This window comes from Hyalella azteca, unplaced genomic scaffold, assembly GCF_000764305.2.
Source record: "Hyalella azteca isolate HAZT.00-mixed unplaced genomic scaffold, Hazt_2.0.2 contig10530, whole genome shotgun sequence".
Classification (NCBI taxonomy): Eukaryota; Metazoa; Arthropoda; class Malacostraca; order Amphipoda; family Hyalellidae; genus Hyalella; species Hyalella azteca.
The window spans coordinates 1-11962 of record NW_025940564.1 but is presented as its reverse complement, the minus strand read 5'-3'; the positions used below and the strand labels follow the sequence as shown (position 1 = coordinate 11962).

The 11962-nt window shown below is 39.0% G+C and overlaps 2 protein-coding genes and 1 long non-coding RNA gene across 3 annotated transcripts; 1 reads left to right on the top strand and 2 right to left on the bottom strand.

Annotated features, from left to right (window-relative positions):
• Positions 1-1242: 1242 nt before the first annotated feature.
• On the top strand, positions 1243-4085 carry LOC108676735 (vitamin K epoxide reductase complex subunit 1; the record flags this gene model as incomplete). Its single annotated transcript, XM_018164866.2, is given in 3 exon segments — positions 1243-1352; positions 1549-1643; positions 2318-4085. Coding segments are annotated over 3 exon segments (358 nt in total), but the record flags the coding sequence as incomplete, so codon positions are not given.
• A 4393-nt stretch (positions 4086-8478) lies between these two features.
• LOC125178525 lies at positions 8479-9507 on the bottom strand. The gene is made up of 3 exons (XR_007156937.1): positions 9430-9507; positions 8757-8904; positions 8479-8530 (listed from the first exon to the last, which is right to left on the bottom strand). It is a non-coding gene; the product is annotated as an uncharacterized LOC125178525 (long non-coding RNA).
• An 803-nt stretch (positions 9508-10310) lies between these two features.
• LOC108676734 (translation elongation factor 2-like) lies at positions 10311-10796 on the bottom strand. Its single transcript, XM_018164865.1, has one exon. The coding sequence runs from the start codon at positions 10794-10796 to the stop codon at positions 10311-10313; it is 486 nt and encodes a 161-aa protein (XP_018020354.1).
• Between the last annotated feature and the right edge of the window lie 1166 nt (positions 10797-11962).

Here is an 11962-nt window from a genome sequence, read left to right as displayed (position 1 = left end):
GCTGCAATTTGCAAAAAGTGCCACTTTGTGCTAAAAAAAACTATCATTTCTAGGTTTCCTATGAGCCAATTTCAAAGATTTAGGCGCCATAAGAAAGCACTTGTTGTAACCTTGTAGACTAACTATTCTGACTAGGATAAAGCATTTTGTTTGGGACTGTGACTGCAGGTGCCAAAGATGTGGGTTAATTGTGTGTGACTGAAAGATATGAATGGTATAAATTCACCTAAAGGCAGAATTGAACCGAATAATTCCAGTTTGACTTGCTACTTATATAGAATTTTGCACAATATTCCACATTAGTTTGCAAATATGTTGTTTCATACAGTTTTTAACTTGCTCAGCTTTATATCATGCTTCTACTACAATATTCATTAGTGACTGCAACTGAAATATTTTAATTTTTAACTTTATATTTATGGTCATGTCAGAATCTGACCATCTGATTGCAATTGAACTGCATTGTTTTTTCAATAAAAATATAAAAAATACATTCTCAATTACATGCTAAATTTTATCTAAAATGAATAATATTTTTTGTTGTTTAAAGAGTAAAGTTACAAATTTTACATGTCATTTATGCAGCTTTTCAAATGAATTTTGAGCTTGAAGTTGTCTTTTCATATCTTGGAAAAAGATTTCTAAGCTCCAAAAGTAGACTGATAACTTAAAAATTTATAACTTTGGGTCCTCAAATCTAGCTGCTAGCTGCTTTTGCAGCTATGGCTGCACAATCATATCCTCGCACCACTTGGTTATGCTCTCATATTTATACACGCATTAGAAACTTTACATGTGTGTAATGACTATATAGCAACTTGTTATGTGCTGACATCTGCATCAATTGGTCAAATTAATATTGTCACACAAACTTCTAAAATTTAGATAGTCTTACAAACTGCCTCAGAATTGAGATAGTCACACAAACTGCTAATTACACATGATAAAATCTCTTGACAATCTATATCTCCTTGTGCATTATTGCATAATAATGCATTTTTTGTATAAGATACAGCAGAGTTGCACATATATTTCATTGCAGTGTATCATCATGGCCTGATGGCCTCAAGTGTAAATAAGTGTGCAAGACTAGAAACAATGTACAGCATCCACCAAATGATTGGAATACTTTCACTGCTATGTTGAGAAGTAAATCTGTAATTAAATTGTTATTGAGTTTTGTCATTGTGTGCAAACAATTTGAATCTGTTGAATCTTTTACATGAATTTCTATGCTTGAAGGTTTGGGAAAGGATTTGGTCTGGTGGCTCCCTACCTTGGGGAAGATCATGTGCTCAACCAGCCCAATGCTGTCTATGGCACCTTACTCTACGCTGCTCTCCTTGTTCTTAGTAAGTAACAATTTAGTTCCCTTTGAAATTAATATTCAATTCTTATGAAATTGTGATTACATTAAATTTGCCTCTTTTGAAATATAAACATCATGGTTTTCAATTTATTTCTTGGTTACTGACTGAGACTTTTCTTTGAAACTGAATTGTTTCAACCATATGAGAATTATTTTTAGTCCTTCTTTGGAATTTACAGGTCAAGTGAAGCGCAACTGGGCAGCCAAACTGCAGCTTGGCCTTGTCATATTGGCAAATTGTGCAACACCCTACCTTGCATATCTCTTGTACAAGGTAAATTGTTATTAAGTTATTGGTATAAAGTAATCTGTATTGGGCATCAACAAATTGGGTATCAGTACCATTGGATATACATCAAGTATCAGTATCATTGGGTATCAGGTATCAAGTACCGTAATCTGTATTAGGCATCAATTATGCCCGAGGAAAAAAGCTTGTATATAATTTTTCACTATCACATCTCAGTATTGTTTTGCTTTTTGCTTTTGCACCAAATACGGCAAAACATCTGTTTTGCCGTATTTGGTGCCATTATACAGCTCCATGGTTCTAATGGTCAGCAGGTCTTGCACTGAACTTTAGATGGAGCAATTCTCAGTCCTGCCCTTAATTTTTTTAGGTGAATGAGTTATCTATGCTTGTCAGTCATGTTTGATAATATTGAGTATTTTTCCCTGTTTTTGCCTCCTAAAAACTGCACTTTTATTCAAATTTTATTTTTTTTTTGTCTCACAAACTCGAATTTTATTCCCAGTTTACTATCTTATTTACGACTTGATGTGTGTTTTGTCTTGCAGGTGATAAAGGCTGTGTGTGTTGTGTGTGTCTGTGCCATCGTTTCAAATACATTAATACACGTTTTGTCTTGCTGGTGATAAAGGCTGTGTGTGTGTTATGCATGTCACCACCATCGTTTCTAAGACTTTAATGCATGTTTTGTCTTGCAGGTGATAAAGGCTGTGTGTGTTTTGTGTGTCGCTATCTACATCGTGAACGCCCTGCTGCTGGGCGTGGCGCTGTGGCGGGTCTCCGCTCTTGGGCCAGTCGGGAAGAGACGGAGAAATGGATACCGGAAAAAATCTAGCAAGAAGGATCAATAGGAATAATTACTATAGGGCAAAATTGAAGTTAGCTCTTAGCCATTCATGGTGACACATGTAGCTTAGAAAATAAGGTTCATCCACACTCTGTCTTTTAATTTTCAATGCCACATATTTTTTTGTCAAAAAATAATGTGAAAGGTTTATTTATAGTTCTTATATGCATAAGTCTCTAGTTAATATTATGTAAGATATGCTGAATTAAGTTATTTTCATCAAGCTAAAATGAGATTTTACTTTTCAATTTATTGGTCAAAAGCCGTGCATATAGTCATTCCAACAGTGGCCTGACAATGATTATTGATGATAAGTTAGGTATCTGGTATCATCAACATCTAGATCTTGTCCTCAAATATATTGATCTTGAGTCCTAATGATTACCAGACCGTGCAAGGCAAACAAGTGATGGGTGGCCAAGTTGACCTCAAAGAATAAAATCATAAATGGATCATCATAAGATGCTGATGTTGTAAATGGTTCATAATAACATACTGATATTCTAAATGGTTCACAATAACATACTGATATTCTAAATGGTTCATAATAACATACGGTACTGATATTCTAAATGGTTCATCATAACATGCTGAAATTGTAAATGGTTCAGCATAAGAGGCTGATGTTGTAATTTAGTTGATTGTTTACATCAGCTAAGGATCGTGATCATTGTGGGGATTCACTTCATATCCATTAGCCACATAAGTCAATTACTGGTAAGCCTTATTATGTATAGTCATAACTTTCCAGTAATTTAATATGGAGAAAATTTTATGTAATCAGTTGCATATTTAACATTAGGCCTTAAGCCAGCGGTCATTTCAATCATTTTAACATCCATGGATGGTTTGACTCTTTCAGAATCACAGTGCTATTTCAGTTGCATATAATATGAGCGTGTACGTTGTTTGCTTGTGATGGCGGATAGTTGAAGTTTTCATTGCTTTTTTATGGTCGTTAGTTTGTTTAATGGCTCAACGGACCAAAGTTAATTGTTTTAATTAGCATTAATATCTTTCAAATATCATTTTTACATATAAATGAGCTGTCAGAAACTTATTAGTGATGTATGAAGGACGAGATTTTTATCCACAACGTTGCAACTTTAAAGCTCCTACCACAAATGGTACAAAACTTTCAACCCTTAAATCTATACATTTTATCTTCCTTTGTAATCTATTTGATATTACATCGGTTGTGCTATTTCTCGTATATTGTTTAGTAACTCGTGGTGCCTCTGGCGTGCCTAGTGCGTATCTCGTCACATAAACTCCTGATGTCTATTCTGTCACCTGGTATTTTTATGTTCGAAAATAATGCGTACTCTTGACATATGTTGTTTAGAATATGACAACTTTTTCGTGCTTTACTCCAACGTTATTCATCTTCTTACTGCACAGATAATTGGAAAATGTATCTCACTATACACTTTTTATAATACTAGTTATTCCTGCCCGAATATCAACAAACTTGATTCCGTTTGGACAACCTACCTTATTTCTTGTAATCAATACTTCAATATTAATCTTATTTTTGATTATAAATAATTCTTGAGGACGAGTCATTCATGCCAACATTTCCACGCGTGTTTGAAGACGTCAAGTAGATATTAATATTATGCATGTGTATCTAATTTCCTATTAATATTATTGTCACGTTGGCAGGCGACATATAATATTTGAGTACAGCGCATGCGTGACCAGGGCGGCAGACGGTGGGTGTGTATGGAGCGCTGGTGTCCGATGAAGTCCACATAACAAACTCGCAGTCTACCAGAACTTTGAAGAGAAATTAATGTGTAATAAAAAACTGTATTGGCAGGGCACTTGACTTGGGATATGCTCATTTTTGTCTCCAGCGAAATCCCACAATAATGGAGTTGACGGTAGCTATGATTGAAGGTGTATACAAATCGGTAGCCACTGCAAACTCGGTTATCTCAATTAAATCGAATTAGCGATGCATTAATTCAGATTGCTCTCTGTCTTGACTGATGAATGCACAATTTATGGATGAAGTCCTCTTAATAATAGCGCGGGACCAGCAGAACAATGAATAACAATGATAGCGATGATGCAATAAAGAAGAAAGCTTGTAAGCCGACAAGAACGACCGCGGTGCGAGTCTTGGCTCGGGGCTCTAGCCTCACAGCCTGCAGGGCCATGGCTGCCACGCTGAACCCTAGAGAAATTTTTGAACCAAATTTGCATGCCTAAAAACTCCAATACCCAGCGAAAGATCTTGCATTGATATTAATAAAAAATGATTGGTAGTGCCGTACAATAATCTTTTGTGATAATTAATATCAAAAGTGCATAGGAGAACCGAGCAATGTTGCAAGGACGGCACGACAGTTCACTTCTCCCAGTAACGTCACGACGGTGTACTTGATGATCTCGCTGTGTCTGCTAACTGTTTAGGCTGTGTTTTTATACCTCACGCAGGGTGAGTTTTCGTCCGGCCCGCTGAGTGGATTAGAATAGAATAGAAGTGTCGGCGTTGAAGAAATAGGCCCATGGCCTGTTGCCGATTCTTGAATTTTTCGCGACTTGATTCACAAGGGATTCGGCCTTTGGAACCCGATCTTTCTATAGCTGACGATTGACTGAGATAGCTGCTGGACTTATTGCCTGGTCCGTAATTTGCTAGGCATTTTAAGACTGAACATATGCTCCTGCATAGCTTCGTCTGGACTTATTGCCTGGTCCGTAATTTGCTAGGCATTTTAAGACTGAACATATATGCTCCTGCATAGCTTCGTCTAGTCTGTTTTGTCTCCATCGTATTTAGTTACCGCCATCACTTTGGATATTTCTGTATTAGTAAAGCTGCACGGGTTAGAGTCGTGCTGTGTGTATAAGTTTGTTGTCCGGATTCATGCCACTCAGACCAGACGTGCCTTCATCGTTGTGGCTAGCAGCATCCGTAGTTGTAGTTATCGATTGAAACTGTTCATCATGCCTCTGCCGTTCTCCCTCGTAGGCTCTTGAAATCGACGATTTTGAGCGGTCGTGATAATCTTGGTGTGGCGCATCGGAATCCAAGCTAACAAAACAAAGGCATTTTGCACCACTTTTCCTCCGTGCATTGTAACTCAGTCGTATGTTTCTCCGTCCTTTTCTGTATTTTTCTCCGTTCAAGAGATCTAGTTCGTGCATTTAATAATGGCTGGAAAGAAAATAAAAAAGATAGTCGAAAAGCCCTCAACGGCCTCTAGAGAAAAGCCATCTACGGCCTCTGGAATAAAAAATAAAACCAAATCAGCCCAGCTAGAGATGGAAGTTTGCAATTACTGCAAAGAGATATCTCTGAGCGAAGTCCAGACAGTTACCTGTGAACGATGTGAAGATCTCATTTGTATCAGCTGTTCAAAGTTGAGCTCTAAGGAGTACTCATAGATGTTGGATTTAGACACATGAAAACTAATTCCGACACAACTTGAATTGGACACACACAGATCGTTCAAAGCTTTGTACAAAAATTGAAATTTGCTTAATTAAAAGCCTAATAGCTGTTAATTAAAACGTAATTAAGTAGTGTTCAATATTCGTTAGTGTTCTAATTCAAACCTCAAAGCCGTGTTGTATCCCAATACAGCTCACACAGCAAACGGAATTCGAACACGTTGATGTCGGCAATACGTATCAGTTAAATTTGAAGCGCTGACGCAATACGACTCACCACATGTCGAATATTGCCACACAAAGTGAAGGAATATAGGGATTTGGTAGGTTTCCATTCTAAAGGCTTTTTAATAAATATGGCAACATTTTGTGACGTTTCATCGTTGCTGACGCGTAGTGAAGTGTTTTGAGAGTCATGTGAAGGCAACAGAACTTACGTAATGCATACGGTTTTTTATAGTTTTTCATTTCTCTATGCGTCCTTAATGTGTCGGAATATACCGCGTTTACCCTAGTGGCATAAAGTTCATCATTTTTCCTATCTATGTAGCTAGCTTACAGTACACCCCTCACAGCAAGTAAAGAAATCATACATTTAGGTACTATCTCCAAAAAATCCTTGGAAAAAAGTGTGAAAAGTGAGATTGTAGAAGAGTACCCTAGGGTAAACGCGGTATATTCGGTCACATTAAGGATGCATCAAGAAATGAAAAACTATAAAAAAATAACCGTATGCGTTACTCAAGTTCTGTTTGCTTTATGTGACTCTCAAAACACCGCACTACGTGTCAGCAACAACGAAACATTGCAAAATGTTGACATCTTTATTTACAAGCCTTTAGAATGGAAACCTACCAAATCCCTATATTCCGTCACTGTGTGTGGCAATATTCGGCACGTGGTGAGGCGTATTCCGTCCGCGCTTCAAATTCTACTGATACGTAATGCTGTCATCCACGTGTTCAAATTCCGTTTGCTGTGTGAGCTGTATTGGAATACAACGCTGCTTTGAATTGGAACACTAATGAATATTGAACACTACTTAATTACGCTTTTAATTAACAACTATTAAGCTTTTAATTAAGCAAATTTTAATTTTAGTACACAGCTTGGAACGATCTGTGTGTCAGTGTGTGTCCAATTCAAGTTGTGACGGAATTAGTTTTCATGTGTCTAAATCCATTTCTCAACTTAATCATCTATTAATTTATTTACCACTTGAAATCAGCGAATACAAGTATACTTAAAGGATTCCTAATATATTCACAGACGTATTTAAAAGTCTCAAACCATAATATTCTTCCTATACAAACCGTTATTCACTATTTGGTAGAGCAAGGTCAACTGTCAAATTTGACACATTTTTCGATGATCTCACTGGTAGCGTGCATCGTCCTTCTTCGGATCTCAATATTTTCCTGCTAGATGGCCAAGACCTAGTGTTTTGGCAGTCGTTTGACACGCAAATGTATGACATCACCATTTCAACCATCAAGGAACGCATGGAACTAAAACAAAGCTTAATATAAAGGAAAAACTAAAGAGGTGACGGAATTACCCACGATGTTGGAATATACCACATTTACCCTACCTCTGCTAAGTTCTGTAGAAAAAAAATATTGCTGTATCAAAAAATTTTACTTGTAGGTATAAAAGTTGCACACAGGTGTTGGCTTAAAAACGTAATTGACGGAATTTGCGTATCTCATCCCCCCCAAAAATGACTGCCATTTCCGCAAGATGGGGTAATAAGGGACACCCTTAAAAATGCATTTACAGTAGAACCTTGATTAGCAAAAGCTCCAGTTAACAAAAAAATCAATTAACAACAAAAAAATTGTTTTGCTGTAATTTTAAGTACATTTATAGTCAAATGGGGTAAGACAGGATCGCAGCCTTCATGGGGTAAGAAAGGACCGGCCCATGGCCTGCATTCTAATTGCACTGAATTTAATTTGATAAAAGAATATGTTAGAGCAGTCATTACCTGTCATTTTAGTGTTTGTTTCAACCCTCTTCTGCAAATAATGAATTTTTGGCTAATTTTTAAAAAAAACCTATGTAAAGAAGGGTCACAAAATAGTTAACTCTGTTTGGGAAATAAGCTCTGTCTAATGACAAAAATTTTTTTGGCCAGATTTGTGGATGTAGGCAGGTAACCTCAAGTAATAAGCAACTTTTACGGTTCCGTTAATACTGACACGTTGTCGTCTACCTACTAGAAAATCTCTGATCCATTGGAGTACGTTTCCCTCAATCCCCAAGGACTTCACTTTACGCAACAGCCGCTCATGCGGAACACTGTCAAATGCTTTGGCAAAATCGAGGTACTGTACCTGTACTGTACCGTACCTGTAAGGTACCTGTACTATACTTATACTGTACCTGTACTGAACTTGTACTTTACTTGTACTGTACCTGTGACTGGTGCAGGAGGATGGCTATTGCTGGAGGAATGTGCATATTCATTATCTGATGAGCAAGGTTCCGAGATGATCAACTCTATATTCTTCGTAGACGCCAAATGCTCGAGCTCCGCCGCGACATCACGTCTTAGATCGCGGGACTCCATATGTATATGCTCTGGATGTCATTTCGCAGCAGCTCCTCCACGCCAGCCCGTGTGAGGCGACACGAATGCAGCCTCTCGTACTTCGTCCTGAGCAAGAAGAGCGTAATGTATGAGCTGTGTATATTGTATGATCTGTGTGTAATGCATGAGCAGTGTGTCCTGACGGTACAGTGAGCGGTGCGTCATGTGGACAGTTCTCAATGCGTGTTGGATTATAGGGAGAAGAGTCGAGTGTGTCCTAGAGTTAGTATTTTTCCAAGTATTGAGTCAATTGATTTAAAAGATATCAAAACCTGGAATAAGTCATACCAACCCATTATGATCTGGAACTAGCAGCTTCTCCGCCACTGCGACCAGCCACGACACCTCGCTGTCCTGCAGCTCCACGCACTGAATTTCTGAGCACGCACGCGGTCGATGCTTGATGTCCTCGGGCTTGAGCTTCCTGTTCACGGCGGCTCCTGTAGAACAAAATCATACAAGTCATACAGGCCTATTCTTCAACGCCGAAGATACTGTACTATACTATACCTCAGTTTACTGGAACTCGGGTATATGACATTGCTGTTGTGCCTACCACTACCTTTCACTGCCACTGACATTCATAACTGCCAACACACTACACTGCCACTACCTTTCATAAATACAATACTGGTCCTTCCAATACACCTCCACTACTCTACTACCTTTCATAATACAATACTGGTCCTTCCAATACACCTCCACTACTCTANATAATACAATACTGGTCCTTCCAATACACCTCCACTACTCTACTACCTTTCATAATAAAATACTGGTCCTTCCAATACACCTCCACTACTATACTACCTTTCATAATACAATACTGGTCCTTCCATACACCTCACCTACTATCCATATAACTCTCAATCGTGTTCAAGACACCAACCACTACTTTAGGTCATAATCAACGCCCTCCTCGTAAACCAAACCGCATCACTCCACCTCACAACACTGGCGCTAACCAGTAAACTTCGTCTCCAAGTAGAGAGCCTCGACGTGTGCCGCGGTCTCCAGCCGCAGTGAGAAGAAAGCTTTCGGCATCTTCTGCAACCCCCGAAGCTCCTCAGATGATGCCTGGGGTGCGAGGGACTAGAATTATGGTAATACGAGCATGCAGAGTGATTAATTGATCACCCTCAAAATAACTGAGCATTTTTGTCCAAAGGTATATGGTAACTGCAAAGAACTAACTCACATGAAACTGTTACTTGTAAATAAAATTTCCCAATAAGCAATCAGTGAATATGATCAAAATAATTTTAATAGTTCAACCCATGAAAATATTTTCTAGAAATTAGGAGTAAATTCATAGTGAGTGCGCCATGTTAATTTTTCAAGCTAATTTCTATAAAGAAAGAAATTAGAAGATGGAAAAAACATTAGTAAAACTTGGACTTTATCTGAGATAATTAAACATATAATTTAGATATGATTTTAACATATTAAATATGTTACATTTCTTCCTTGCATCGACCTAATTTGTACTATTGAAGAAGATGAGGCATTGCAATAAATAGATGGAGAGCAAATCTACTCCCCCCCATTGCCAGCTCACCCATATCCTTCTTGTAGAAATGGTTCAAGACGAACACAGTCCAACGAAGGTAATTCTTGCGACAAGAATGAGTCATTGAGGTGGAGATGAATGCGATATCCTGCCTTCGCTAACTTGATAAGCAGAAGTGATAAGTTCAGTATTGGGTTTGCTGCTGTAGAGACCACAAATGCTGGTCGCTCCAGAACGTCATGAGCAGAAAGAGCTCCCGCGTTGAATCGGTAGCTGGCAAGAAGTAGAAAATTTTTCGAGATAATAATAAAAGAACGCTCGTGCTGCAAGTATCAGTTACAATTTGTCCAAATAGTTGGCCAATTCGGGCAGTCCTTCCTTGAATCCCTTCCTCTTGCGGGTCTCGCAGACAATATTGAAGGGTTTGTTGGAAGGGTTGGCATCCATGGGGTTGCCAGGCATGTCCTGCCAGTGATCAAACACGCACTGTGGGAACGCCTGACCGGCAGTGTTTGAGCGTAGATCAGTAGTGAAGCCGAACGACTCGTTGACGGGCAAATGCGCCTTGACAACAAACATGGGGATGCCGGGCACCTGCATCTCACCAAAAAAAATACCGCGACGCCTGTTGAGCACACCGTAAATGCCATCCACGGCAGCCTCGGGACACTGGATTTCGCAGAGGTAGAGGAGCTCCTGAAGGCGAGGTGAGGCCGTCAACACAGAGGCGTAGAGCACACGACGGCACGTGGGGATAATTTGTCCGCCTCCACGATGGATGGCGTCAGCATGCAAAGTCACGTCAAAGTCAGAAGCCTTCATCAATGTAGATGGGACCCGTTCCCAATAAAACGCAGTCGAGAACTGAATCGACACGACAGTCGAGTAGTACAAGAATCGGCTACAAGTCATGGGCCTATTTCTTCAGTGCCGACACTTCTATTCTATTCTAACCATGAAGGTACAAGGAGGCGGTGGATGTGCATACACCAAAATTTATCATATGAATCAAATTGTGACATTTTTTCCGAAAAAAATCTAACCGTATATGTGCAATAAGATTTCAAGGAATTTGAATTGCGCTAAGTGGTGTCGTGTTTGGCTCCGACATTCAAAAGTTACCCTAACTGGACACATTGCCTTTTATGCCGCTTAGTTGGCGATCAGCCGTCAGCGACGATAGTTAGTGATAGGAGGCTCATATCGCTCGCCGCCGCCGTTGTGTAGCTCGTTGCAACTTGCAAGGCCGTTCAAAATTGAATTAAATTCTTTGATTGCTAAAATAATAATAGCACTGAAAATCCATAATGCCCATTTCTTCTGCATTTCTTTACAGCCGGGTTTTGAACTCATTTCTGAGCTTGACCGGTATTTTAATTTCCCTCTATTCTGTCTTCATTGAAGTAAAAAAAGGATTGGATAAAAATTATGTTGCTTTTTGTGATATCGACGATTTATTTGCCTGCTCAAAAGTATTTTCATCAAAGTAAGTTGAAACTGTTGAATGTCAATTGATTGTTTTTTGTCAACCTATTCTAGTCAGTAGGTAGTCATGACTCATGACTCATGCAGGGTACCTACTACCTACCCAGGCTACCCTAGCGGCCATGCAGCCTAGCTGAATCAGGACAGTCGTCCCACATTGGACCCACAAGTCCACGATGGTACGACCCACATTTCGTCAAAATGTTGTTTGTTGTAGCAGATAAACTTGGCTAATCGAAATATTGCACAACTAAAAATAGGGTAAACCGTAAACGTGGTATATTCTGACATCGTAGCCGTAGGTAATTCCGTCACCTCTCCAGCTTTCCCTTGATATTAAGCTTTGTTTTAGTTACATCAACTTCCATGCGTTTGTTGATGGTTGAAATGGTGACGACAGTCGTCACCATAGTGGCAAAGCAGAGAGTTTTTTAGAATCTCCCTCAAGTTCATTTTTGAGTCCTATAAGTAGACCAGTAAAGTATCCTGGATACCAGCATTAT